We start from the raw sequence: 24,511 nt of genomic DNA on the forward strand, positions 1-24,511 counted from the left end.
GTATGACAAGATCAGGTAGCAGTCTGGTGGTCTGGTGCTTATCTAATTCTTTTTGTTTTATTTCATTTTATTGTTGCAAGAATGCTAAGCATGAGAACTACCATCTCAACTAAGTTTTTTTTTTCTTTCCTAAGATGGGGTCTCACTCTGTTGTCCAGGCTGGAGTGCAGTGGCATGATTGTGGCTCACTGCAGCCTCAACTTCCTGAGCTCAAGCCATTCTCCCACCTCAGTCCCAAGTACCTGGGACTACAGGCATGCACCACCATGTCTGGCTAACTTTTTTTATTATTTGTAGAGATAGGGGTCTTGCTATGTTGCCCAGGCTGGTCTCACACTCCTGGCCTCAAGCGATCCTCCTGTGTCAGCCTCCAAAGTTCTGGGATTATGCTCAAAGGCGTGAGCCACTGCGCCTGGTCTTCAACTAAGTTTTCAGTAAACAATACGTTGTTGTTGACTATAGGCATGATGCCATGCAGCAGGTCTCTAGAGTTTGCTCATCTTGCTTGACTGAAACTTTATGCCCCTTGATTGCAACTCACCATTTTCTTCCCTGTCTCAGCCCCGGCAACCACTGTTCCACTCTTTGATTTTATGAATGCGATGAATTTAGATTCCTCATATCAGTGGAGTCAGGCAGTATCTGTCTTTCTGTTACTATCCTGTTTCACTTAGCATCATGGCTTCCACGTTGTCCCATATCACACCATTTCCTTCTTCTTCATGGCTGAATAGTATTCCGTTGTGTATATAGCCACATTGCAAAAATTAACCCTTTGGCAGACCCCTTAGATTGATTTCATTTCTTGGCTATTGTTAATGGTGCTGCAATGAATATAGGAGTGCAGATCCTGATTTCAGTTCTTTTAGATAAACAGAGAAGTGGGATTGCAGGATCTTAGGGTAGTTCTGTTTTTAATTTTTTGAGGAACCTCCATATTGTTTTCCATGGTGGCTGCATCATTTCATATTCCCGCCAACAGTGCACGGGGGTTCCAGTGTCTCCACATCCTTGCTGACACTTGTTTTTTTTTTTTTCTTCCTCCCATCCTGACAGGTGTCGTGTGATAGCTCCTTGTGGTTTTGATTTGCATTTCTCTAATGATTAGTGACATGGAGAAACTTTTCATACACCTAGTGGCCATTTGTGTCTTGGAGAAATGCATAGTTAAGTCCTTAGCCCATTTTTCCATGGGTATTACTTAACACTTGAGGCGTCTCATGTGTGGTTGCTAGCACACCTTGGCTTGATTGTCTCCGCAAAAGTTCTGCAGAGACCGCCTCTTAGTTGGAGAGAAGCCTTTCCAGGCATAAGATGAGAGGGCGTATTCTTTGTTGAGAACGTGTTCTTGAGGGAGAGAGAGGCAAGACAAGTGAAGCTAGGAAGAAATTTTGGGATACCATCTCTGCCCTTTTATAGGGCAGCCTAAAACATAGCCAGGAGTTGGAAACCAGCATCTCCTTATGTTTCATTCAATGCCATATTGGAATAAGCTAAGAAACATCTACTTGTGCATTTAGTACCTGGCATAGAGTAACACCTGATATTCATCAAAGAGCTAAATGGGTGAGTAAAGAATGAATGAATGGAGTGAATTCCACAATAAAGGGATGAATCCCATTATTAATCAAATCTCTTCATAGCTTTGGGCTTTAGGCTTTAATTTTTAAAACAAAGGTTGGAAGTCTTCTCAGAGCATTACTTAGAAATGTATTGGAGCCGAGCGTGGTGGCTCACGTCTGTAATCCCAGCAATTTGGGAGGCCAAGGCAGGTGAATCGCTTGAGCGTAGGAGTTTGAGACCGGCCCGGGCAACATGATGAAATCTTCTCTGTATAAAAAATTTGAAAATCAGCTGGGCGTGGTGGCGGGTGCCTGTAGTCCCAGCTACTCAGGAGGCTGAGGTTGGAGACTCACCTGAGCCTGGGAGGCTGATGCTGCAGTGAGCCGTGATTAAGCCACTGCACTCCAGCCTGGGCAATGAAGTGAGACCCCATCTGAGAAAAGAAAAAAAAAATGTATCGGGAGACATGTGCCTATCAAAAGCATTTTTGGTATTCAGAGTGTCTTTAAAGTTAGTCTTGTCATTTGCCTGTGATGTTAAGCTTGTGGTTGAGGTGAGTCTTTGAGATTATCTCAAATAGGGTAAGTGAAGAAGCTTCCCTCCCCTACCATTTGTCACTTAGATTGTCAGAGTAGAATCTCTTCCCGTATTCATCAGGTGGCCGTGGACAGCCAGTAACCTGGGATGTAATAAGTTCTTCTCTCGATTTTCTAAATAAGTGTTCTTTTTACAAGGGTCGCACTCCAGCAGTCTCCTTTGAAGTCGTTTCTGTTATTCGTGGGGCCACGGTGTTGTTTCAAAGGTGTCAGCCAGCAGGCTTGAGGCTTTTCTGGCACGAGTTCACTGACAGCCCTCTGGACAGCACAACTTATTTATTGGTCTCTCATTCTCCCATCCCTGCTCCTCCTTTCTTCCCTCTCTCCACCAGAGCGATCGCCTCACCGGCCCATCCTCCAAGCCGGACTGCCGGCAAATGCCTCCACAGTGGTCGGAGGAGACGTAGAGTTTGTCTGCAAGGTTTACAGTGATGCCCAGCCCCACATCCAGTGGATCAAGCACGTGGAAAAGAACGGCAGTAAATACGGGCCTGACGGGCTGCCTTACCTCAAGGTTCTCAAGGTGAGGACTTTCTGAATCTAAAGGTACCCACAACTGGGGCCTCCTTCATGGGTTTGGCCACGGGTTCTTTGATTTCCTGTTGGAGTTGAGAGAGGATGATTCTCTTTTTGACTAGCCAGCAGAGAGTATGCTAAGGAATTAACAGATTATTACCCTTGCTAGTAAAATTTCACAAGGGAACTATGGAGTAGGGAAAGAACTACTAAACTTGGAGAGAGAATAGTTCAGCTATTTATCAGCCCTGAGATCGCAGACATTTAGGCTTAGCTGTACCTCTATAGAAGTAGAGATCATGATACTGTCTCCCCGATAGGGCGGTTGTGCAGAATAAATGGGATGGAGTGGATGGAAAGAGCTTTGAAGGCTCAAGGCATTGTGCCAATGTTGATTGTTACTCTGATGTTGTTTTCCATTAATAGGGCATTAGGATCCAATTTTAGTAGCCATCTTTTAGAAACAATTTGGATTTTTTTTTTTTTTTTTTAACAAAAACAAAACAAAACCCTGACCTTTGAAATCCATTCAGAGGTGATTTAGACAATAAACTCTAGGTCATGTTTCTGCACCAGTGAAATGTTGAACAAGGAAAATATCTTTCCCTCCTTATTTCTTGTTTGCAAGCCTCCATTTTCATAGCATCTGCCTCTTTTTTAGATCTAGATTTGCTCTTCAGGAGACTGAGGACAGGGGCAGCTAAGTCTGTACAGCTGGCTCTTAACTCCTTGCCTACCACGCCTCCCATGTCTAGTTGCTCATAGAGGATGAATGTCCTTAAGAAGAGCATTCTTCCAGTAGAACCATAGGTGACCCAGCTAAGAACTTTCAGCCAATGAAGTGTTCTCACCAGCTAACAATTCCAAGGATCAAAGGCACTGGGAAAAGATGACCAACCTGGGGACCCACCCGACTTATCCAGTTAGCTATCGGTCACACCCTCCTGCCCTTCTCTCCACCAGGTCTTTCCATTGTCCACCACTGGACTGATTTTGTTCTTTAAAACCCACAGCCCTTTAATGCCGCTGTTTAGATGTAATGGAGTTTGTTTTCTTGCGGTGTGTTGGTGGTGGGACCATAGACAATGCTAAGACCTTCCTGGTTGGCCGTTATATTGTTCTCCTGTGTCTGTTCTAGCACTCGGGGATAAATAGTTCCAATGCAGAAGTGCTGGCTCTGTTCAATGTGACCGAGGCGGATGCTGGGGAATATATATGTAAGGTCTCCAATTATATAGGGCAGGCCAACCAGTCTGCCTGGCTCACTGTCCTGCCAAAACAGCAAGGTAACAATGCTTTCATTTTTGTCTTTTTTTTAAAAAGAAAGCTGGATATAGAAGCTGAAAAGACTTGGTGCTTTGGGAGACTGCAGGCAGCTTATAGGATAACTCTTGTGGCCTTGGTATATTTATAATAATCTTTCTTCGGTGATGCAGCTGGTATGATGCCAGTAGCCATGGAAAAATGCCCACAACGTTCAAAGTGCTCGCTCCGATTTCTTCTAGAGATTAGCCTCCACCCCACCCAGTTTTTAAGTTGTTCCTTCTGGTTGATCTTGTTTAGGCTGCACATTTCCCATCATTACTGCACATTAACACCATTTAAAACACACGCTTCCATGCCTGTTTAATGCGGGGCATTTGAGTATCAGCAGAGTTTGTCTCCTTCTACTTCAAATTTTTAGGGAAATATTGGCATGATGCAATTTGTTCAACAAAGCATCATTTCTTTGGTTGCATACCTGATCCTTGTGAGATGCTGTTCTTGACCTTGTTGCACCACATTTGAGGGGAGTTCATCTTACTGAGTGAATGTACTACTGGATGCTACTAAAGGCAAAAGGTTGACTTTTTAAGTTTGTCATGACTCACATCCAAATGTTTATTAATAAAAAGAAAAAAAGCCCAGTTTTTTTGGTTACCAAGATGATGCTTGCTTCCATTTCTTTTTGTCAGTGCTATGTAGGGCAAGATGATATTGCAGAAGTAAAAATAACCAGAGCCTGGTAACCAAGACAACCTTCCACCCTGATTGGTTGCCACAGGGCCAGGTGGATGGGTGAGGTGTCCATCTGGGCTTATGTGCAATGTGTTGTCTTAAAACACAGCAATTTAGATAGAACTACCCTTTCCTCTTGGTGGGAGTCTGCAGCCAACAGGACCAGAACCAGCTTGGCCTTCTGGGCACCATACTTTTGAAAAACCACCCCTAAATGCAAACCAAAGCACAGGCCAAGAGAACGGACCTCTGTGGGTTGATTTTTTCCATGCGTTTGATTGCGTGCATGTCTAGGAGGTGAAGCCGGTGTGGTGACGGGCCTGTGGAGGTGAGCTGGTCAGTGTTGCTCCGTGTCTCTTGGTTGTGGGCTTTGTGGATGGGCTGCAGTCGGAATCTCCCGGTGGCCAGCACCCCCTGAAGCCCCCGGTGCAACGCCTTGTGGTTCCACAGCCCCCTCCACAATCATTCCTGTGTCGTCTAGCCTTTCTCTTGCTTCCCTTGTTTTCTAGGCCGCCGGTGTTAACACCACGGACAAAGAGATTGAGGTTCTCTATATTCGGAATGTAACTTTTGAGGACGCTGGGGAATATACGTGCTTGGCGGGTAATTCTATTGGGATATCCTTTCACTCTGCATGGTTGACAGTTCTGCCAGGTATATACTATTCTTTCTCTCTGGGTTTTTTTCCCTTTTCTTGGTTGATTGCTATAAAATTAACACAGCTTCTGTTATCAGAAATGGCCCCTTTTATCCTTGCATAAAGATATAAAAAATGTTAAAAATGATCCCTCAGGGATAAGAAAACTGCCTTGGAAATTCACACACAATGAGATCCCACACTCACAGTTATGATCAAGGGAAATTTCACCCTTAAAACCTGAAGGGATCTCATATTTTTAGTGAGTCATTGAGCCAACGTATAAATTAGCCCATCCCCCTTTCTCTTAAGGAAGAAGTTGACATTACTTTGTAAAATTCAAAGTAATTTATTTTCATTTCAAATTCCATTTTGCTAAAATCCTGTATGTGTTTTTATTGCTTTCATCCCACTTTGTATTTTTAACGAGCTATAAATAGAGGGATGTGTATGGAGGAGCCTGGGGAGCGGCACCTCTGAATGTCAGGTGCACAGAAGCAGTGTGTTGCCTACCTTGGGGATCGGTGGCTTGCTGCATGTTGCGATCGAATGGACTTTCGGTTTGCTTTCGTTGCAAAGCATGCTCCTGCCATCTTGGGCTTGATGTTATTTCTGCCTCACAGAGAAATAAACATCATTGCAGCCCTGTTGCCTAAACATTGCTGCTGTCTGAATCTTTAACCGACATCTCTATTCTAGTGAAACTTTCTTGAAATTAAACACTGTCCTCTCTGATGCATCTGCCTCTTTGTCATTTCCTTTGTGAAACTGCAGAGACTGTGGTTTGCTAGCTTATGATGTTCCACTCCAGTTATTAATTCCTTGTTTTTAGAGTACAGTGCCTACCTGCATGCTTATTTTACATCTAGTAAAAATAAAATAGATCGTTTCATTTTTGTGCTGTTGCTGCTGAGAGTTTTGACTATCTTGCAAATATTTTTCTGATTAAAATGTATAAGCTTTCAATAATACCATTGCATCCGTTTTTCCTTTTGTTGCAAATCTGCTCTGTGAATATTTGCTTTGAAACAAAGAGACGTCTCTTATGTTGAAGCTTGCTTTTATTTGCAGTACTGCATTCTGTGGTGCCTAACTGGCACTTCTTAACCAGTTTGCCTGACAGTGCTAGCACTTAACTAAGAATGCAGTTTGAGAAAAACACTGTTCGGAAATACACTGCTTGTAGATGGATCATCGAGGACTAAGAAGAAGGCAGACATTGGAAGTTGATGTAAAAATGTGCTAAATTAAGTAATTATATGTATACTCACACATAATACCTTTATGTTTTTTCTTTAAGAGAAAAGCTGTAGTGACATAACAGTATAACCAGATATGTATAAACTTAAAAGGTTATTAAGGAATATTATAAGCTTTATGTATTATGGAGCTAATGGTTCTGTATTATAAGCAATTCAATCTGTGTATTTAATGCATTGGTTTGTTTATGGACTCGATGGTATTAAGGAATTCACCAAAACTTTTTCGGACCAGCCTACTAGATGAACATCAGTTTCATATGGAATTGTGTTCATCCAGGTTAAATTATCCTGTGGAGTCTTCCTTTGGAAGAGCCTACCCATGCAAGACTGAAGCATTGTCACTGTCTCCTTAGAAACAAAAGCGGGCATCGTTGATATTTCAGAATTTTTTATTTGGCTTACATTCACAGACCATCATGAAAGATAATCCTTTCATTGTGGGTACAGTTGGTCGTCCTCCACTCAAGTGTCTAACAGAATGTGGCCTCATAGCCTGCCCTGTGCAACTGGGTGTCAGCCACTCACTGGATTGCAGGTGCCCACTGAGGCTAGAGACAGTGACTACCTGGGTCCTGGTGGTCAAATGGTGAACCCCTGGTTATTCATTTTCATTTGGGAGAGGCACTTGGCAGGCCTATGGCCCCTGCCATTCTGCAGGATTGAGTTTTTGGGAAGCTCACCTTGCCTTGAGAATGGTCGTCGCCTTTTGGTTCCTTTGGTTGTGCTATGATGCATCAGTCTGGTGTGCTAACTCTATGGCCTGCTTATCTGTTCCTCCTCCTGTGATCTGCAATCTAGCTCCTGGAAGAGAAAAGGAGATTACAGCTTCCCCAGACTACCTGGAGATAGCCATTTACTGCATAGGGGTCTTCTTAATCGCCTGTATGGTGGTAACAGTCATCCTGTGCCGAATGAAGAACACGACCAAGAAGCCAGACTTCAGCAGCCAGCCGGCTGTGCACAAGCTGACCAAGCGCATCCCCCTGCGGAGACAGGTAACAGAAAGTAGATAAAGAGTTTAAAGAAATTTACTCCTCCCCCATGACCCAGCCAGCTCATGGATCTTGCACTCTTGCTTTGATACCATCGACTTCTGTGAGCTTCCATGTGCGAGTGATTCTGGTGTGATGCTTGGCGGTCACCCAGTTAGTGTTTGGAGCTTGGAGAGTCTAGTCATGGTGCGTCGCTTGGATCAGTGGGGTCCAGTTCCAAGGGCAAGAAAGGACAATAGTGTCAGAATCAGAAAACCAGTCAGCAGGACTAGAAATAACTGGAGGCAAATCCCCCTGTGTGTGTTTGATCAGACTCAAGTACAGCGGTCTCTTCGAAGCTTTAGCCACATTTGTGTCCTGTGATCTAATACCTTTTTTAAGATAAGCATGAACATTCGCTTGGGACTTATGCCACTAACAGGAAAGAGACTCTAAGTTCTCGGACTTATTTTTTAAAGTCAAGATCAGTATCTTATGCCCTGGGGGTGCATCTGAACTGTTTGATTTAAACTGGTGCACAATAACTTTCTACACGGAATTTTGGCTTAACCTCTTTGCAACTTACAATAGAATTGCATGCATCTATTATGTCTCATTGTTAGTAGTTCACAGGTGTGGCTGTGGATTTATTGGTAGAATATTTGTATGGAACCAGCAACAGATTGTTTTTAACCCGCAACTTGGTCTTTGGCGGTTGCTTTTTGCTTGATTTAATTTTGCTTTGGGGGAGATGGGGCAAGATGGAGCCTCTGCTGTAAACCAAAGCCCTGCATAGGTCGGTGGGACAGGAAATGCTGCAGCTCTTTTCTGCTTGTTCACAGAGATGGAAGCGGAAGGCAGATGTAGATGCAGAACGTTTACAAAAGCATTTGAAACTTGGTTCTGATAAAGGTTTCTTTTGAAATAGCAAGTAAAACAGCAAACTCATTGGCTCTATTTCAGTGTGTATTTTAGTAAAATGTATGGGGTGCTTGTTAAAATGTCAGATTCCTTTGTCTCAGCCCCAGAGATTCTTGTTCAGTCATCTTGGATAAGGCCAGGAATCTGCATTTTACACAAGCTCTATGGTGATTTTAGAATGCACTTTGAGAAACTCCAGGTTAATCCCAGGCGTGCCTCTCCCGGGACTTCAGGTAGGAATGACATTTTCTGGACAAGGCATTAGGAAGGATTAGGAACCAGTTGGTCAGCAGGTTTTGGCATGGGTCTGGCTGTTCACAACCCAGCTCCAAACTCCCGGCTGAATGAGTCCTTGTTAACTTCTCTGAAGCCATGTTTCAAGCAGGTCTTTCTTTGTGGAGACGGAGGATAGAATTTAAAGTGTGTGTCAAGTGTAGGCGAATGACCAAATTGTGTTAAGAGCATGGAAAAAGGGGGCCTGTTGGGTCACGTCTGCCACCAAGAACGCTGTTGTCATTTTGAGTGACATGATTATCTTTCTTGGGGCCAGGAAAGCAAAGATGAGGCCAGTTGGCCAACCAGTTTCTAGAAGAGTCCAGTCCTGAGATAACTCTTACATGGTTTCTATTTTTTTTTTTCTAGTAGGGAAAAATGCTAACTTCTGGAGGCAACTTGTAATTTGGCATAGCTAGGCCACTGCCCCTTAGTTATCTCATCATCTTTTTTTCTGCAACTGTTACAATGCTTTTCTTTTTACTTAATATAAAAGGGTAAGATGCCCTTAAAATCCCCCTGACTCAGCCACAATCACTGTTTTCTTTCCCCAGTGCCAGCTGGCTTTTCTTCACCGTCCATCTAAGAATACAGTCTGAGAAAAATAGTATTTGGAAATATACTGCTTGTGGATGTATCCTTGAGGACTAAGTAGAGGGCAGACACTGGAAGTTGACATAAGAATGTTCTAAATTAAGTAATTATATGTATACTCACATGCAATACCCTTTATATTTTTTCTTTAAGAGAATTCAGCCTGGCCGGGCGTGGTGGCTCACGCCTGTAATCCCAGCACTTTGGGAGGCTGAGGCGCGTGGATCACCCGAGGTCAGGAGTTCGAGACCATCCAGCCTGACTAACATGTTGAAACCTTGTCTCTACTAAAAGTACAAAAATTAGCTGGGTGTGGTGGTGCATGCCTGTAGTCCCAGCTGTTTGGGAGGCTGAGGCAGGAGAATCGCTTGAACCTGGGAGGTGGAGGTTGCAATGAACCAAGATCACACCATTGCACTCCAGCCTGGGCAACAAGAATGAAACTCCGTCTTTAAAAAAAAAAAAAAAAAGAGAGAGAGAGAGAGAATTCAGCCTAAGTTGGTCCTTTTTCCTCTCTTCCGTGTGTTACCAGAGGGAACATCAGAGTTCCTTCCTCTTTTTCTTCCCTCCTTCCTTTATTTATTCATCATAATTTACTAAGTGCTGGGTATAAACCAGGTTACATGTAAGACACAGCCTGTCACATTCACCAGTGGTTCCAAGGTTATTTGATGGTAAATGCCTGTAATCCTAGCTCCACAGGAGGCTGAAGCGGGAGGATCCTTTGAACCCAGGAGTTCAAGACCAGCCTGAGCAACACAGCGAGACCCCAACTCAAAAAAACAAAACAAAACCCAAAGTGGGAAAAAAAAGAAAATGTAATTGCCTTGTGTTCAGTAGGGCCAAGGAGTATAACAGAAGCAGAGGAAACAGGGCAAATACCAGTTCCCTGGAAAAGTACATCTCTGCAAGATTAATATATTTGGGGGGAATGTTGACACACCTCAGCTCCTTCTATATGTCCAAGTGGGGTACATTATTGGATCTTCACAAAGAATGTTTCATCAGTAAGCATGGCCCCTTTGGTAGAGAAAGAGATGCTTATCAGGTATCTGGGTAAAAGAGGGTTGTTGGACTGGAGCTGGAATGAAAAGCCCCAGAAGGGCCTGCAGATACGTTGATGACAGAGCAAATACCACAGGGATGCCAAGCATGCCTTTACCTGGCGACAGGTGAGCCTCTAATCAGATGTGTCAGGGATGGGTTGTTCCTAGGCATTTATGAGGCCACTTTTTATTCTGTGTTGGCCAGTCTCCTCTAGGACACAGGGATCACTCAATGTCTCCGTGGCCCTGACTCTCCCTCTCCAACACCCATACACACACAGCGTCTCACTCAGGTCCCTCAGTCCATCCTTGTTCTCTTTTTAGAACAAGAAAAGCTGGGTTTTTGTTCCTCCTGTGAGTTCTTCCTTCTTGGCATTTATTAATTTGCACTAGACTTACTGGTGTAACACAGACGTTTCAGTTTATGTTATTTTTTTGAGCAAAAATATTTTTTTCCAGTACCAAAGAAGAAATTCCTTGCAATCATTTCCTAGTAAGCGTGAATTTTTTGAGTCTTTGTATGCACATGGCTTGAAGAAGGAGAAGCAACTTTTGGGTGGTGGGAGGCAGATGGCAGGTGGCATCTCCCTGTGTCCTTTGATGGAGGCTCATGTCACATTCAGTGTCAGGGCTTGGGCACCGTGCCAGACACCGCTCACCCACTCCCACCCCTTTGGCACCCAGCGAGTTAAATGAGACCAACAACAGCCAGCCCAGAGAGGGGCATCTTTGTGAGCGTGTTGGTTCCTGGTACAGGTCTGCTGGACAGCCAGTGGCCAATGTGAAGCAGCCTTTGTGAGTTAAAGAGGGCAGCGTCACTTTCTGTGTTTTCCACACATCAACTGGGTGGTGGGGGAAGGTGTAGGGGTGGGTGGAGGATAGAGTGCAGAGGAAACTGAGGATGCCTGTTTAGGAGACGTGCAGTGTTGCTGGGTTTGCTGAATCAGTTTTACATCGAGCATGTCAGTTTCTTTCTCTGGGGCTTGAAGCTTCCATAGGGTAGGATGGAGATTTAACTGTATTATGGTCGGCTCCGTCCAGATAAATTCATCTCCTGTGCAGCTTACACCCTCTCTCACTACCGTCAGCATGGTACAAGAGGCTGCAGGGTGGTTTTTTTTTTTTTTTTCCAGGCTTTAGTTTCACCTTCTCAGCTGCTGATACAGGTGGGCTGAAAACCAGACAAAAATCAAGAGCAGGCTGGGTGCCATGGCTCATGCCTGTAATCCCAGCACTTTGGGAGACCAAGACAGGCAGATCACCTGCAGCCAGGAGTTCTAGACCAGCCTGGCCAACATACAGTGAAACCCCGTCTCCACTAAAAAAATACAAAAATTAGCTGGGTATGGTGGTGCATGCCTCATGTCTCAGCTGCTTGGGAAACTAAGGCGGGAGAATCACTAAAACCCAGGAGGTAGAGGTTGCAGTGAGCTGGGATCGCACCACTGCACTCCAGCCTTGGTGACAGTGATACTCCATCTCACACACACAATAAAATTAAAATAAAATAAAATAAAATAAATAATAAATCAAGGGCAGTGAAGGCTACCTCTTGTAACAATACTTTTGAGGCAAATGGCATGTTCCTGGGGACGTTAGGAATTAGGACCAAGATGAAGGGGGAGGAGCGGAGCGGGTGCCTCGGGGGAGGAATGTGTGACTCAGTAGCCAGTTCTCAGGTCCAGTGTTAGTGATCCTCAAACATATGCCAAATTCCGGGAAGGGGGATGGATGTTCTACTCCTAGAAGCTCGTTTACTGCCTGGCAGCTGAACATCATGATCTGGGAATATTCTCTGTATTTTGGTCAATCAGGTGGTCTAAACCTTACCGGCTCCAGAAAACATTTGGGTAATTAGAGTGGTCACGGATGACTTAACTGGAATCTGCCCTTTCATGTGGGCACCTCACCCTCCCTGCCCCTATTTCGCTGCTTCCTTTTCTCCTCTCTCAGCCTCCAAAGGACATGACAGTTTGCCCAAGATCTGACCTGGATCTTGGCTGATGCGATCTCTCAAGCAGAGCCAGCGCATCTGGGGCTGGTGCGTCATGGCTCTGATAGGTTTACTCAGAGTCCCAGGGAAAGGCCTGCAGGAGGCAGAGACTCGCTACAGGAGAAAAGTGAGTGTCTGATGAACTGCCTTGCCTAATTACCTAAATTTTATTATGGAGGAATTAAAAATGCAACTTCAGAAGCCTTTGAAGCTTTATCTCAGGCACCCAGCTTGCGGTGGTGAAAGCATTTTGTTTGGCCATAGGGGAGTGGTGGGCAAGGCTTATATTAAAGCAGAAGTATGTTAATGCCAGCCTCGTGTTCTGGTGGGGGAAGGTGGTTTACAGCCTAAGAGTCACAGGGCCTGTTTGGCAGGCTGTGGTCCAAGTGTGTTTGTCAGTCCTGGGGAATAAACACACAAGTATTAATTCATCTCTTCTCCCTGGAACATCTTTGCTTCTGCTTGCTCTGTTCTCTGAGAAATCCCCTCTAGATGGTACATTTAATTCAGTATAAAGAGATAACACTGTTAGACCGGGCGCAGTGGCCCACACCTTTAATCCCAGCACTTTGGGAGGCCAATGTAGGTGGATCATGTGAGGTCAGGAGTTCGAGACCAGCATGATGAAACCATGTGTCTGCTAAAAATACAAAATTAGCTGGGCGTGCTGGTACATGCCTGTAATCCCAGCTACTTGGGAGGCTGAGGCAGGAGAATCACTTGAACCCAGGAGGCGGGAGTTGCAGTGAGCCAAGATCGTGCCTGGATAATGAGAGTGAAACTCTGTCTCAAACAAAAAAAAAGAAAAGAAAAAGATAACATTGTTTCTTGGTGGCCCTTTAAAAAGAAAGGAAAAAAAACACTTCCTCACTTAATCTCCCATATGTACTATGGAAATGTACGAAAAGCACATTTACTTAAAAGCTTGACTTACGGCACATGCTAGAGAGATTCCAGAAAGTGAGGAAATGGAATTGGAGTCTGTGAAAATACATGCTTTAAAAAAAAATGCCTGCCAAGATTCGGGAGTGGGAAAACAGTTTACTAGAGTGTTCATGTTGATTGTTTATAAGTAACTCACTTATCACTAACAAGGGAATATATTAAAATTGGTTAGGAAGGAAACTCTGGAATTGAAGTTTCTAGGTAGGAACTGAAGAGTAAGGAAGATTATGATTTTGTGCAAAAGAAAAGATAATTTAATAGTGCTAAAGAAGTAGAAGGATTTCAGAGATGAGCAGTGGGAGTTATTTGAGGGTCCTGATTCAGAGGAAAGACGCCCAGTAAAACGTGGAGTCCCACAGGGGAATGGCCTGCCCGGGATCGGGCCAAGCCCCCAGCACAGGCTCGCTCTTGGAGTCGAAGGGAATGAAGAGAAAGCCAGCCGTATTTTATAGCCCCTGAGGGGATTTTAAAAGCATAGTAAAAATGCATGGAGGTAAAATTAAGATATACCTCGGTAGACAGAGCAATCAAATTCTATAATTTCTTAGACTTTGCACGTTTTCTTACCCTTTTCCCCCCTTTCGTGTTCTTATAAAAGTATTTTCCAGGTTTATACATTTAATCTGAATCTCCATACTTCATCTGAACAAAATTCCCATAAGTCATCCTTGTAAACATCATTTTTTAAATTCTAATAATAATGACACTAAAGTTGATAAAGGTTTTCTTATTTATTTATTTTTAGGCTTTCCATTTGAAAAGCTGTCACATGAAAATCTTCTCGAGACAGTCTGTTTGGGGGATGGTGTAGATACATGTGAACTTTTGCCAGGGGTTTGTGGATGCAGATTCCTTTGGGGTCATGGGTGAGCCATAGAGGGGTGAACTTCAGACTGAATGTTAAATTTTTCTCTTCTGAGGTAAGCCCTAAGCCATATTTGTCATTAGGACCCTCTTACTGTCCAGTTTGCCTACTGCCCTGAGGTGATTCCCTGACTCCTGGATTCCTCATCTCCTGCTTGCTAGAACCCCAGCCCATCCTGGCAGTGGACAGAGGGCCTCATGTAGCAAATCAGACATGCCCACTAAGGCGTATCTTCTGCAGTCAGCCCTTAACGTCACTGGGTTATCTTCCTGGTTGCGCAGTTTGACAGTACAGTCGTCCCTTGACATGAGTTGGGGATTGGTTCTAACAACCCCGAATATACCAAAATCTGTGGATGCCCAAGACCTTTATTTAAAATGGTGTAGTATTTGCATATAAACTGTGTACATCCTCTCATATACTTAGTCATTTCTAGTCATACCTGTAATAACTAACACGTTGTAAACGCTATGTAAATAGTTGTTATACTGTATTGTTTTTTATTTGTATTTTTGAATTGTTGTATTGGTTATTTTTTATTAGTTATCTTTCAAATATTTTTGATCTGTGATTGGTTGAAGCCATGAACGCAGAACCCACAGATATGGAGGACTGACTGTATCTTACACACAGAACCACCCTGGGCTCCAAACGCTCCAAGTTACCCAGAGAGAAGTGCCTTTGTCTGTTCTCTTAGATCTGGGCAACAAATGATTCTAAAGGGACTAAGAGAAAATACTGCAGTGTTGGTAGCAGACATTAACTGAGCTCTTAGTGCCAGGCCTAGCACTAAGCACTTCATCAGTTTTCTTTTTTCCCTCCTCATTTTATCGTCACATTAATGCTGTGCAGTTAGACCTGTTCCTGTCTGCTGTTTTCGTTTTTGAGATGGGGTCTTGCTCTGTCGCCCAGGATGCAGTGCAGTGGCACCATCTCGGCTCACCGCAACCTCTGCCTTCCAGGTTCAAGCAATTCTCCTGCCTCAGCCTCCCCAGTAGCTGGGATTACAGGCGTGCACCACCACGCCCAGCTAACTTTTCTATTTTTAGTAGAGACAGTGTTTCACCATGTTGGTCAGGCTGGTCTCAAACTCCTGACCTCAGAAGATCTGCCTGCCTTGGCTTCCCAAAGTGCTGGGATTACAGGTGTGAGACACTGTGCCCGGCCCCTGTCTTGTTTTTCACATATGAGAAAACCCAGGTCTAGAAAGGTGAAGTGATTTCCCAAAGCTCACATAGTGAGTGAGTGCTGAAACTGGGACGGGGACCCTGACAATCTGACCGCACAGTCCCATGTTGTTGCAGTTGGTCAGGATGCAGCCTGCCTGATGGGGGGCCTCATGTTATGAATGATGAGCACAGGAAGGGCAGCAACGGGATTGGCTGCTGCCCACCTCAAAGGATGCAGAGATGCCACAAAACCTAGCCTGGTAGCAGAAGCAAGGGCCGAAAGCAGTGATCTTGTAACTTTTCACTCATTTTAGAAGTCAGCATATTTCAAACATATGCCCTTCGTTTTCTTTTCCCTTATTCATGCCTCAGCTCAGATCCTTATTATTCTAAAAAATATTTTTGTTAAAGAAAGTACTTCTTCTGGAACATAAAAGAATTACATATACATAGTCATAAAATCCAAATGGTCTAGAAAGTTCTGAAATAAAATGTATTTTCTACCCCCTCTCTCAACTCCTAATCTCTCTCCCCAAAGGTGATCACTGCTAAGTCTCTTATATATCCTTCCAGAAACTTTTAAGTGCCCTTGTTCTCATACCTCGCTGTGGGAGAGCTGCCTTCCCCACATCCTATTCTGCGAGCCTCGCTGATGAGAGCGGTGATTTTCAGGGGGGAGGCACAGAAGCCCAGCTATGCCTCTGCCTCTGCTGGGTGTTAACGTCATCCGGGAGTGCGGTCCCCAGCAGTTGCTTAATCGGTTCCCACTCCTCTATTGATTGCAGCTCCCTATGCACCCCATAGTGGAACCCTGGAAACTGGTATCCAGTGATGAGGGGCTACGCTGCAGGCCATGCAGAGAGTGTTCTGGCTGCACAACCTGCCAGACCCTGGCCATTTGTGGAAATTGTCTCATTGCTAGGCCGCTTCTTTTTTTTTGTTTTTTGGTTTTTTTTGAGACGGAGTCTTGCTCTGTTGCCCAGGCTGGAGTGCTGTGGTGCAATCTCAGTTCACTGCAACTTCTGCCTCCTGGGTTCAAGTGATTCTCCTGCCTCAGCCTCCCGAGTAGCTGGGATTACAGGCGCCTACCACCACAACCAACTCATTTTTTCATTTTTAGTAGAGATAGGGTTTCACCATGTTGGCCAGGCTGGTCTCAAACTCTTGACCTCAGTGATCTGCCTGCTTCAGCCTCCCGAAGTGCTGAGATTACGGGCATGAGCCACTGCGCCTGGCCGGCCGGTTCTTACTAGTTTGGCTGGAGCTTCTTGCCCATGATATCCTCAAGCATAAGTTCCCCCTGCAATGAGTGGTGATTTTTGCCTGTTCATGGGGAAGAACTTTCAGAAGACCTTCGTAGTCTTGAAAACACTGGCATACTTAGGCATCCATAGCACACGGCCCTGATGCAGAATGAATTAGGAGGACAGAAAGATTTGGGGAAGCATCCATCATTGGCTCTTAAACCCGCTCCTAAATCTTTCTGAGCTCTGTAGATGGAGCTTGAGATGCTCCTGTGGACCAATGCAACCTGGAAGTCTTGATGTTCTCTGAAAGTTCCCGTCTGTGTCCTGCAGATGAGGTCAGCTCACTACAGTGAGGTTCGATACCACATGGCGGGGACTTTAAAGTTGTCTGTTTCACCCAGGGTGGGGTTCATGCCTAGTTTGCGACCTCAGTGGGGAGCAGGACGGATTCCACAGGAGCACCCACATTTACCTTCTCGTCTTTTCCCGCTTGCTTCTGCCATTTGCTTGTGCAACCCGGACACTTGGGTGTGAGGATCTCAGCTCCACAATTAATGATTCTTTAGTTCCCTCTTTTAAAACATTTTTACCATACAATGAATAAATGTTGCTCATACTATCTGCATAATGAAGTTTAGGAATAACTGCCCCCTGCCAAAAGATTGAACAGAAGGCTCAGGAAGTGCTCATGTATGTTTTAAAAAGATAATAGGAATTCTATGTGAAAAATGGCCCACTTCTTTATTTTAATACTGAAAACAACTTCCTAATCCTAAAGTGATTTTCTTCCCCTAATCTATTCTTGGGCATCTTCTTGAATTTCCAGCCTGCTTTGAGGGAAGTCTGGGTTTACAAAGGCGAGATTCAAAGCTTTTCGAACAGGACAGGTCCTCTGGTTCCCTGTGAGAAGAGCCCAGGACCCACCCTGTGAAAGTTCGTCCCACCTAAATTTGTTCATCTGGACTCGGTCTTTGCCAGTGTGATTGAAGGCGTTGGTAAGCACATCCAGGAGTACTATCCACCTGGGCAGTTACGCAGGAGACAGAGCCCAGGGTGGGCTAGTTGGCTGCTTGGAGATGGATCATGGTTAATTTCACATTCTTGTTCTCTTGGGCCAAAGTCTCGTTCATGGTTTAGAATAAGACAGTGTTCAAGCAGCCTGTGGTCAGACTAAGATTGCGTAGTCCTCCTCAGAAGTGGCCTTCCAGTGTGCTCTGCATGAGTCTTTTTTTTCCATAGAAACCAGCCAAAGGACAATGATATATTTAAGAAATAATCGTTTTATCAGACACACTGAAATGGATCAGGATAAACAAGAAAGTAACTCGGTGGAGCCCTGTGTACTGCCAGGTGGCAGAGGAGTTCTCTTGTGTGGTTATGGGAAAAGGTGTATTTTCTTTCCGTCGATGCTTCATCCCACATGTTTAGTGCACTGGTTTCTGAAACCGAAGACAAGAGGCAGCCCGTTTCCACTGAATGGCCTGGCCATCAATAAGTTTCCAGAAGGACTGGGGAGAAACAAAGAATGGCCCCCAATGCTGGGGTCTTGGGTTATTTTGAGTTAAAGGGACTCAGAGCTGCTGAATGTGTTCCACATTCAAGTCCTGGAACTCTTTCCTTGAGATATTCCACTTCACATTTCCAAAGACAGAGGAAATATGGAAGAGCCAGTTTCCTAAAAGTGTTCATAGAATTTCATGAGCACAGCATTGATCCGTGATCTGGGTGGTCTGAGAGGAGATCCATTATCCAGGGCTCCAGCACAGGTGCAGGTACAACCATAAAGGCACTAATGAAGCCAGAGAGGACTGTCTGCATGTCCTCAAGTGACTCTCTGGAGGAATTAGGACAGAAAGAAAACTTACATTGTGATCAGATGCTGTAGAAAAATTTCATAGAAAAACCTGAACATAGGAACATACAATTTGGATGAAATCTAGTACTGCATAGACTGGAGGGCAGAGGAGTTGGATTCCAGTGGTTTTCTAATTTGGTTTCTGACTTCGCCAGCCCCCAACCCATTCCTTTCTAAGATTCGATACTCTGGCTGGGCTCTGGCTGACTTCCAGCCTTCTCAGGTAGAGCCAGGATTACATCTGTGTCTTTGCGTTTTGTATCCAGGTTTCGGCTGAGTCCAGCTCCTCCATGAACTCCAATACCCCGCTGGTGAGGATAACAACACGCCTCTCTTCGACGGCAGACACCCCCATGCTGGCAGGGGTCTCCGAGTATGAACTTCCAGAGGACCCAAAATGGGAGTTTCCAAGAGATAAGTGAGTACTTCTCTTGGCCATGCCCCAGGATGGAGACTCAGCTATAAATGGGGATATTGGATTAACATTTTCTTTTTATGACCCTTAGCCACAAAGGTCTTGCTGTGATGATGTCAGCAGGAGTAAGATTGTATTTCTAAATAACCAACTCCTGGAAAGGAAAAGAATGGATTTTTTAAAAAAATAGCTCCTTGAAAGCAGAGCTACTTGCCCCGGCTGGTCCCCAAAGAAGATGGCATCTGGTTATCATTTTTTAAGTGTCTGGGCAATTCAGACTCCGTCAAATGGAATAAAAGTAGAATTATCCAATTTATAAAACAGATCTGACATTCCAGCTTTTGGTTACTAGAACAAGACTGTTCTGTGTTCACTTCTATGGAGAAATTAGACGCAGAATATAAATGGCCTTAAGGACCTCTACCCAATGTTGCTGTTCTCATTGGTTATTAATGTCATATTGGGCTGAAGAGCTTCAAATGTGGTACCTGACATCTAATTTCTGTGGTCCATAATATTTTCCTTGTTGGATGATACGGAGGTGTGCCAATCAGATGTTTAGTCAAAATGTGGCCACCTGGGTGTTGTTGGGGCTGTGTATCTCTTGATCTCGCTTGAACTCCACGTGCTGGAGGTCCGTTGGGCTGCATTTGAATCCTGGCTTTGCCAGACAGTGGCTGGGCAACCTCGGGTGAGGCACCTGATTCTCTGAAGTTCATTCTCATAAAACGAGGGTGGTGGTTCAGACCTCCCCAGGACTGAGCAGAGTTCTTGGCTTGTGCGAGTTTTCCTTTCATTTCTCTTCACGTGGTGGTAACCTGGGAGCTCTGAACTGCAAACCTCAGCAGGATCATTGTGTGGGGCATGGAGTCAGTGGGCAAAATTTGAGCTACTAGCCCTCGTCCTCTAAGCAGGGACCGACCCCCAGATCCTACTTCTGAAAGGAAGCGCAGTGGTCATTGTAGGGCTTTCCGCTCACTTCTGGGGTACTTTTTGTAGTAACAGCTTGAGTGTATGGGAAGGTGGAAATGCTGACTACTTCTGCATCACATACACGGGAATAAGCTCTTGACTTGCTTATGAGCAGCTACCCTGTTTGCCTTGAGATTTTCGGTAGCTCCTGAGATCATATACGCTTCTCATGTATACATATGCACATTTGGAAATGCAAAGATTAGCTTTTCCAGAGACTGATCTGATGAGCTCTATTTGGAAGGGAGAGGTAGCTTATGTGGCTGGCACTTCTGATTTTGATTCACGTGATGTCACATCAGTTTTGTTTCACAACTGCCAATTGAGAGATATATACCGTTAGCTAGGACTGAATAATTGTATAGATATTATTTGGTTAGAGTGTTAATGGAAGTAATTTCCAGTTGATTTGTATACTGTAGTGAAAAGACCACTCACTCATTTACTTATTCATTCACTCAAGGCGTGTTAATTGGACATTTACTGGTGGGGCATCAGAGAAAACATAAAGAATGGTTTCTTTACCTGTAGGATGTGGAGAAATGGATGTTTCTTGTGAACTCCACCAGCCCTAGTTTGTGTGTGAATTATATACACAGATAGGTTCACGTGCACATTCCTATATATATGACTGAATTGGGGAGTTGTGATCATATTTTAAGAAATTGCAGCTTTCGGGTTTAGTCCATAGTTTTTGCCACCTGTGACACCGCAGTCAACAGTGGATGTCTGTATGTGCCCAACTGTTACCTCCCACCCGGGGTACCCTGAGTGTGGAAAATCTGAGTGCTAAACATTTCAAAACAGTGTTTAGCGCAAACGTAGGTGGAACAGATTTCCAATGAATGAAGCCTATTTAGAAGCAGTTTATTAGATCGGAGACAGAAGTTATACAAAGAAAGGATTGTTATGCTTGTAGTAGAAAGGCAGTGGGACATAAATTAGCCATTTTTCCAATGCAAATATTTATTTTCTGCCAAGATGTTAAGTTTAATTTTAGTTCTGGATAGAAACAAAATGACCTCAGCATAGCACATGCTCCCTCAGTCTTTATGCTGAACTTTTGCAAACTATTGTGTACTTAACCGTAAATACTGTTTACTAATGGCGGCTCCATGCTTTGCTGTGTTATACTTAAGTTAGAAAGAGCCATATTCATAAGTATTCCAAAGACTTTTGCATTTTGTTGGTTTCTGGAATGCACAAGGACAATATATGGCTATTCGTCCGATGTGCATAGACCTTGTAATCTTAGAAATTTAATTTGTGGTGTTCACTTTGGATTTTCTTCATTGTAAATTTTTTGTAGTCATAAGGACTTTTAAACTTATGTCAAAAAAAAGTCCCCAATTTTTTAAAGTTTTCTTTTTAGTAAAAAATTAGAGATTCCTTGAAATGCTTTTAAGAGGCATATCCTGTAACTTGGCAAGGAATGTGACCATAAAATCCATTGGTATTTGAATAATAATTTTAAAGCCACCATTTTACAGGGACAAAAAAATAAGAACAGTCTTAACGTTTTTTTCTTTGAGCCATTCTAAATTACAAATATTTAATTGGCTCAAGATCAAAAGCTCTTCTCTGGCACTTAGGAAAGCTGACCACCGCACTAGCAAGGATACCTTCCCTAAAGAAAATAAACCGAGAATACCAATGTGAAATTTAATAGCTGTTCCACCAGTAATTGACATTCTCCAAAACGTCACTAGGAAAATACTCAGGCGCGTGTGTACCCTAAGTCTCATTAGTTCCATATGATAAGCACTCCATGCTTTAGCAAGCCGCTGAAAGATTTTTATATTTAGTTCTGGAATTTCCCTCGCTACACTCCATCACCAGATGCTATGTGCTAATCCCCTATTTACACATTTAGGCTGACACTGGGCAAGCCCCTGGGAGAAGGTTGCTTTGGGCAAGTGGTCATGGCGGAAGCAGTGGGAATTGACAAAGACAAGCCCAAGGAGGCGGTCACCGTGGCCGTGAAGATGTTGAAAGGTGAGCGGGGAGGCGGTAGGCTCGGGGAGGGGCTGGGTGGAGAGTCTTATCAAGAAAGTTCCTTTTGTGGCATGTGAACTCTATCATGGCATGGGGTCAGAGAGCACATAGTTGACCTAGGGGTTGAGAAGTTTTCAGTATAAATCAGCATCTCGGACAGACTATTTATCTTGAGCTGTGTGTACTTACAAAGAAAAGCCAGTTTTGTTAGAAAGCGGTAGCCTCCTACATATTCTTTGACTCCTTCTTTGCGACTGCGATTCTTCATTCTCTCTGTATTTTTATGTGCTTAGAAGTTATCAACTCACATATAATTGGATTTATTAGCTAGGAGTTGGTGTGTTGGTTTTGGGACTTAAACCTTAACTTTACAAGTACAAGGAAATTTGTGTTTTTGGAGGGAACGAAGAGACGTAAGGGAGCAGAAAGCCTTCTCTTTGGCGGGAGGAACAAAGCAGAAATGACACTGGTCTGGGAGAGTCACTTAGAAGCTGAGAAGGAGCGAACAGGATCAGGGCCAGTGCAGAGCCTTCTGGGACACGTACACAATTACCCTGAGATGTAAATGTCGTGTTGTGTTTGTGGGACTGTGAACACTTCTACGTTAACCTTCCAACCCTGCTTCATGCCCACGTCCAGAGAACTTAAAGAACTTTTAACCATTAACTTATTCGTCCTGCAGTATTCTTTTATGAGAAGAGTTATAGGGAACGGTCACATTATAAATCCTCTCGTAGGGATCTCAGAAAGAAGATCCCATGCCGAGTGTTTCCCACGTTTCCAGGCAGAGAGGCCCGTCCTTGGGATATGGTGCTGGGCACGTTGCAGGCGCTCTGGAGTTAGGCTTTGTCTTTCTTTTGTGGGTTGTCATGGGATAGTCATCACGTCCCTCCCAAGGGGAAGTAGCAGGCTGGACTTTGTCAAAAAGATGTGCGTTTTGTTTTTTGGGTTTTTAAAAAGGCTGTTTATCTGAATGACTCCCAAGGAAAACTAGAGTGCTTTGAGATGTTCCCCACCTTGGAGCCTGATGCCGGGGAGGAACACTGTGCTTTCTTGCCCCAGGTGTCATGGCAGCGCTGACGGAGGCAGCCCCTGGCTGCGTACCAGGGCCAGGTGTGGGGAGGACCCCGGCTTCTCATCTCTTTTGGCGGAACTTCTGGTTTTGCTAATGGGGCTCAGAGTTACATGGGATATGGCAAAAAGGGAGGCCTGGGAGTTCTCTTTCTCTTGTGATGCCCAGGCTGGCAGTCTTCCCTATAAGGACACAGAAGGATATTAGTCCCCAAGCCATTGTGGCGTGTCCTTTCTTACAGCCCATAGCTGTGTCTCCCTCCCTTCTCATGGCCCGTGGCTCCCTCCTTCACATATATCAGTGTAAATTTTGCACACACAGTCACTTGTATTGATCTTCCTTCTGTGAAGCTAGAAGACTGTTTGCAACATGGTCCTTATCCATGCCCATATTTCATTTTTTTTTAAGGGAAACCCAGATATTTCCATACTGAATTAGCTTGAGATAGAGGGCACATGGGAAAGTCTTGCCACTTAGGAGAATCTAAGAGAAGCTAACCACGAGCCCGCGTATGTGGGACCTATGTGCCATTCTTGCTTGAAATTACCGAGCGGAAGTTTATATAACTTTTCTTAGGGTGGGAACTGCAGTGCCCTCTGAGAAGCCACTAGAAGTCACAGCCCTTTACCTGCTCAGAATGCACATGCACACACGTTTATGGCCCTGTTTATGGGGAGCCGTCTGAACCCATCTTGGAATGCTCTAAGGGCCTCGAGGGGCTGGGTTAGGAATGCTTGGTCGGGAACAAGTCTGTAGTGATTTGAAATGGCCCTACCCTTGGTCTCCTCGCAGGTTTCCAGCACCATGAAGTTTGGTGTGGTTTTCTGAGACGTCTTTGATATGGCAGATGATGAGATTATTTCATGGTCTAGGAAAGAATTGGCATTAGTGTCAGAAGCCCCTGCTCTCATCCTGACTCTCGGGCCCATTGGCCCCCCAGTGAGCTCTTTGACACAGAGCGAGGCAGTTCCCTGTGTAGGCCTGTGTCCCTTCCTCGATAAAATGACGGAGATGATTTGGAAAATCTTTTCTGATTCTGAAATTCAGTTTCATGCTGTTTCAACTAAGTCTTTGGCAATTAACAGTAGCTGCCCATGAGTTAGAGGAAGTGAACTGATTTGTGAATATGCCTGCTGTTCATAGATGATGCCACAGAGAAAGACCTTTCTGATCTGGTGTCCGAGATGGAGATGATGAAGATGATTGGGAAACACAAGAATATCATAAATCTTCTTGGAGCCTGCACACAGGATGGTGAGTAGGAGGAAAAACTGCATTCGCCCAAATACTCTGCAGTTTGATTGAATCATTTTAGAAACGGTTGGGCTTCTAGATCCTGCTCCGAGAGCACCCCGTGTGCATGTTTAAAGTTCTTTTTAAAATCTCCATTGGGAGATATTCCTAGCCATGAACGCAAAGAAGGGTCTGTGCCCGTACCTGGGGGCCAGTGGAAAGGAGGGTGCAGGGTGACTTTGGATTTGAGGGCCTAGAGGGCCCTGCTGTTTCTAGGTCATAACCTGAAGGGGGTTTTGGAAAAGGCAGCCTCCTTATGTTTTTGTTTTGTAAGTGCTAAGAGAGATTTCTCAGAATAAGATCCTATGTTTTG

General features: G+C 44.4%; 1 protein-coding gene across 11 annotated transcripts in view; it reads left to right on the forward strand.

The window, feature by feature from the left end:
• Positions 1–24,511, forward strand: part of FGFR2 (fibroblast growth factor receptor 2) — a 120,079-nt gene that overhangs the window by 76,115 nt on the left and 19,453 nt on the right. For 7 of the 11 annotated variants that reach the window (XM_032176262.2, XM_032176325.2, XM_032176306.2 and 4 more), the window contains 6 exons: positions 2,492–2,682; positions 5,183–5,327; positions 7,371–7,573; positions 18,718–18,869; positions 21,712–21,833; positions 24,049–24,159. In XM_032176262.2, coding sequence (XP_032032153.1) covers positions 2,492–2,682; positions 5,183–5,327; positions 7,371–7,573; positions 18,718–18,869; positions 21,712–21,833; positions 24,049–24,159 — 924 coding nt within the window. The remainder of the gene's footprint in view (positions 1–2,491; positions 2,683–5,182; positions 5,328–7,370; positions 7,574–18,717; positions 18,870–21,711; positions 21,834–24,048; positions 24,160–24,511) is intronic. The other 4 variants (XM_032176272.2, XM_032176316.2, XM_032176252.2 and 1 more) reach the window with 1 other exon arrangement.

Source organism: Hylobates moloch, unplaced genomic scaffold, assembly GCF_009828535.3.
Source record: "Hylobates moloch isolate HMO894 unplaced genomic scaffold, HMol_V3 SCAFFOLD_3, whole genome shotgun sequence".
Classification (NCBI taxonomy): Eukaryota; Metazoa; Chordata; class Mammalia; order Primates; family Hylobatidae; genus Hylobates; species Hylobates moloch.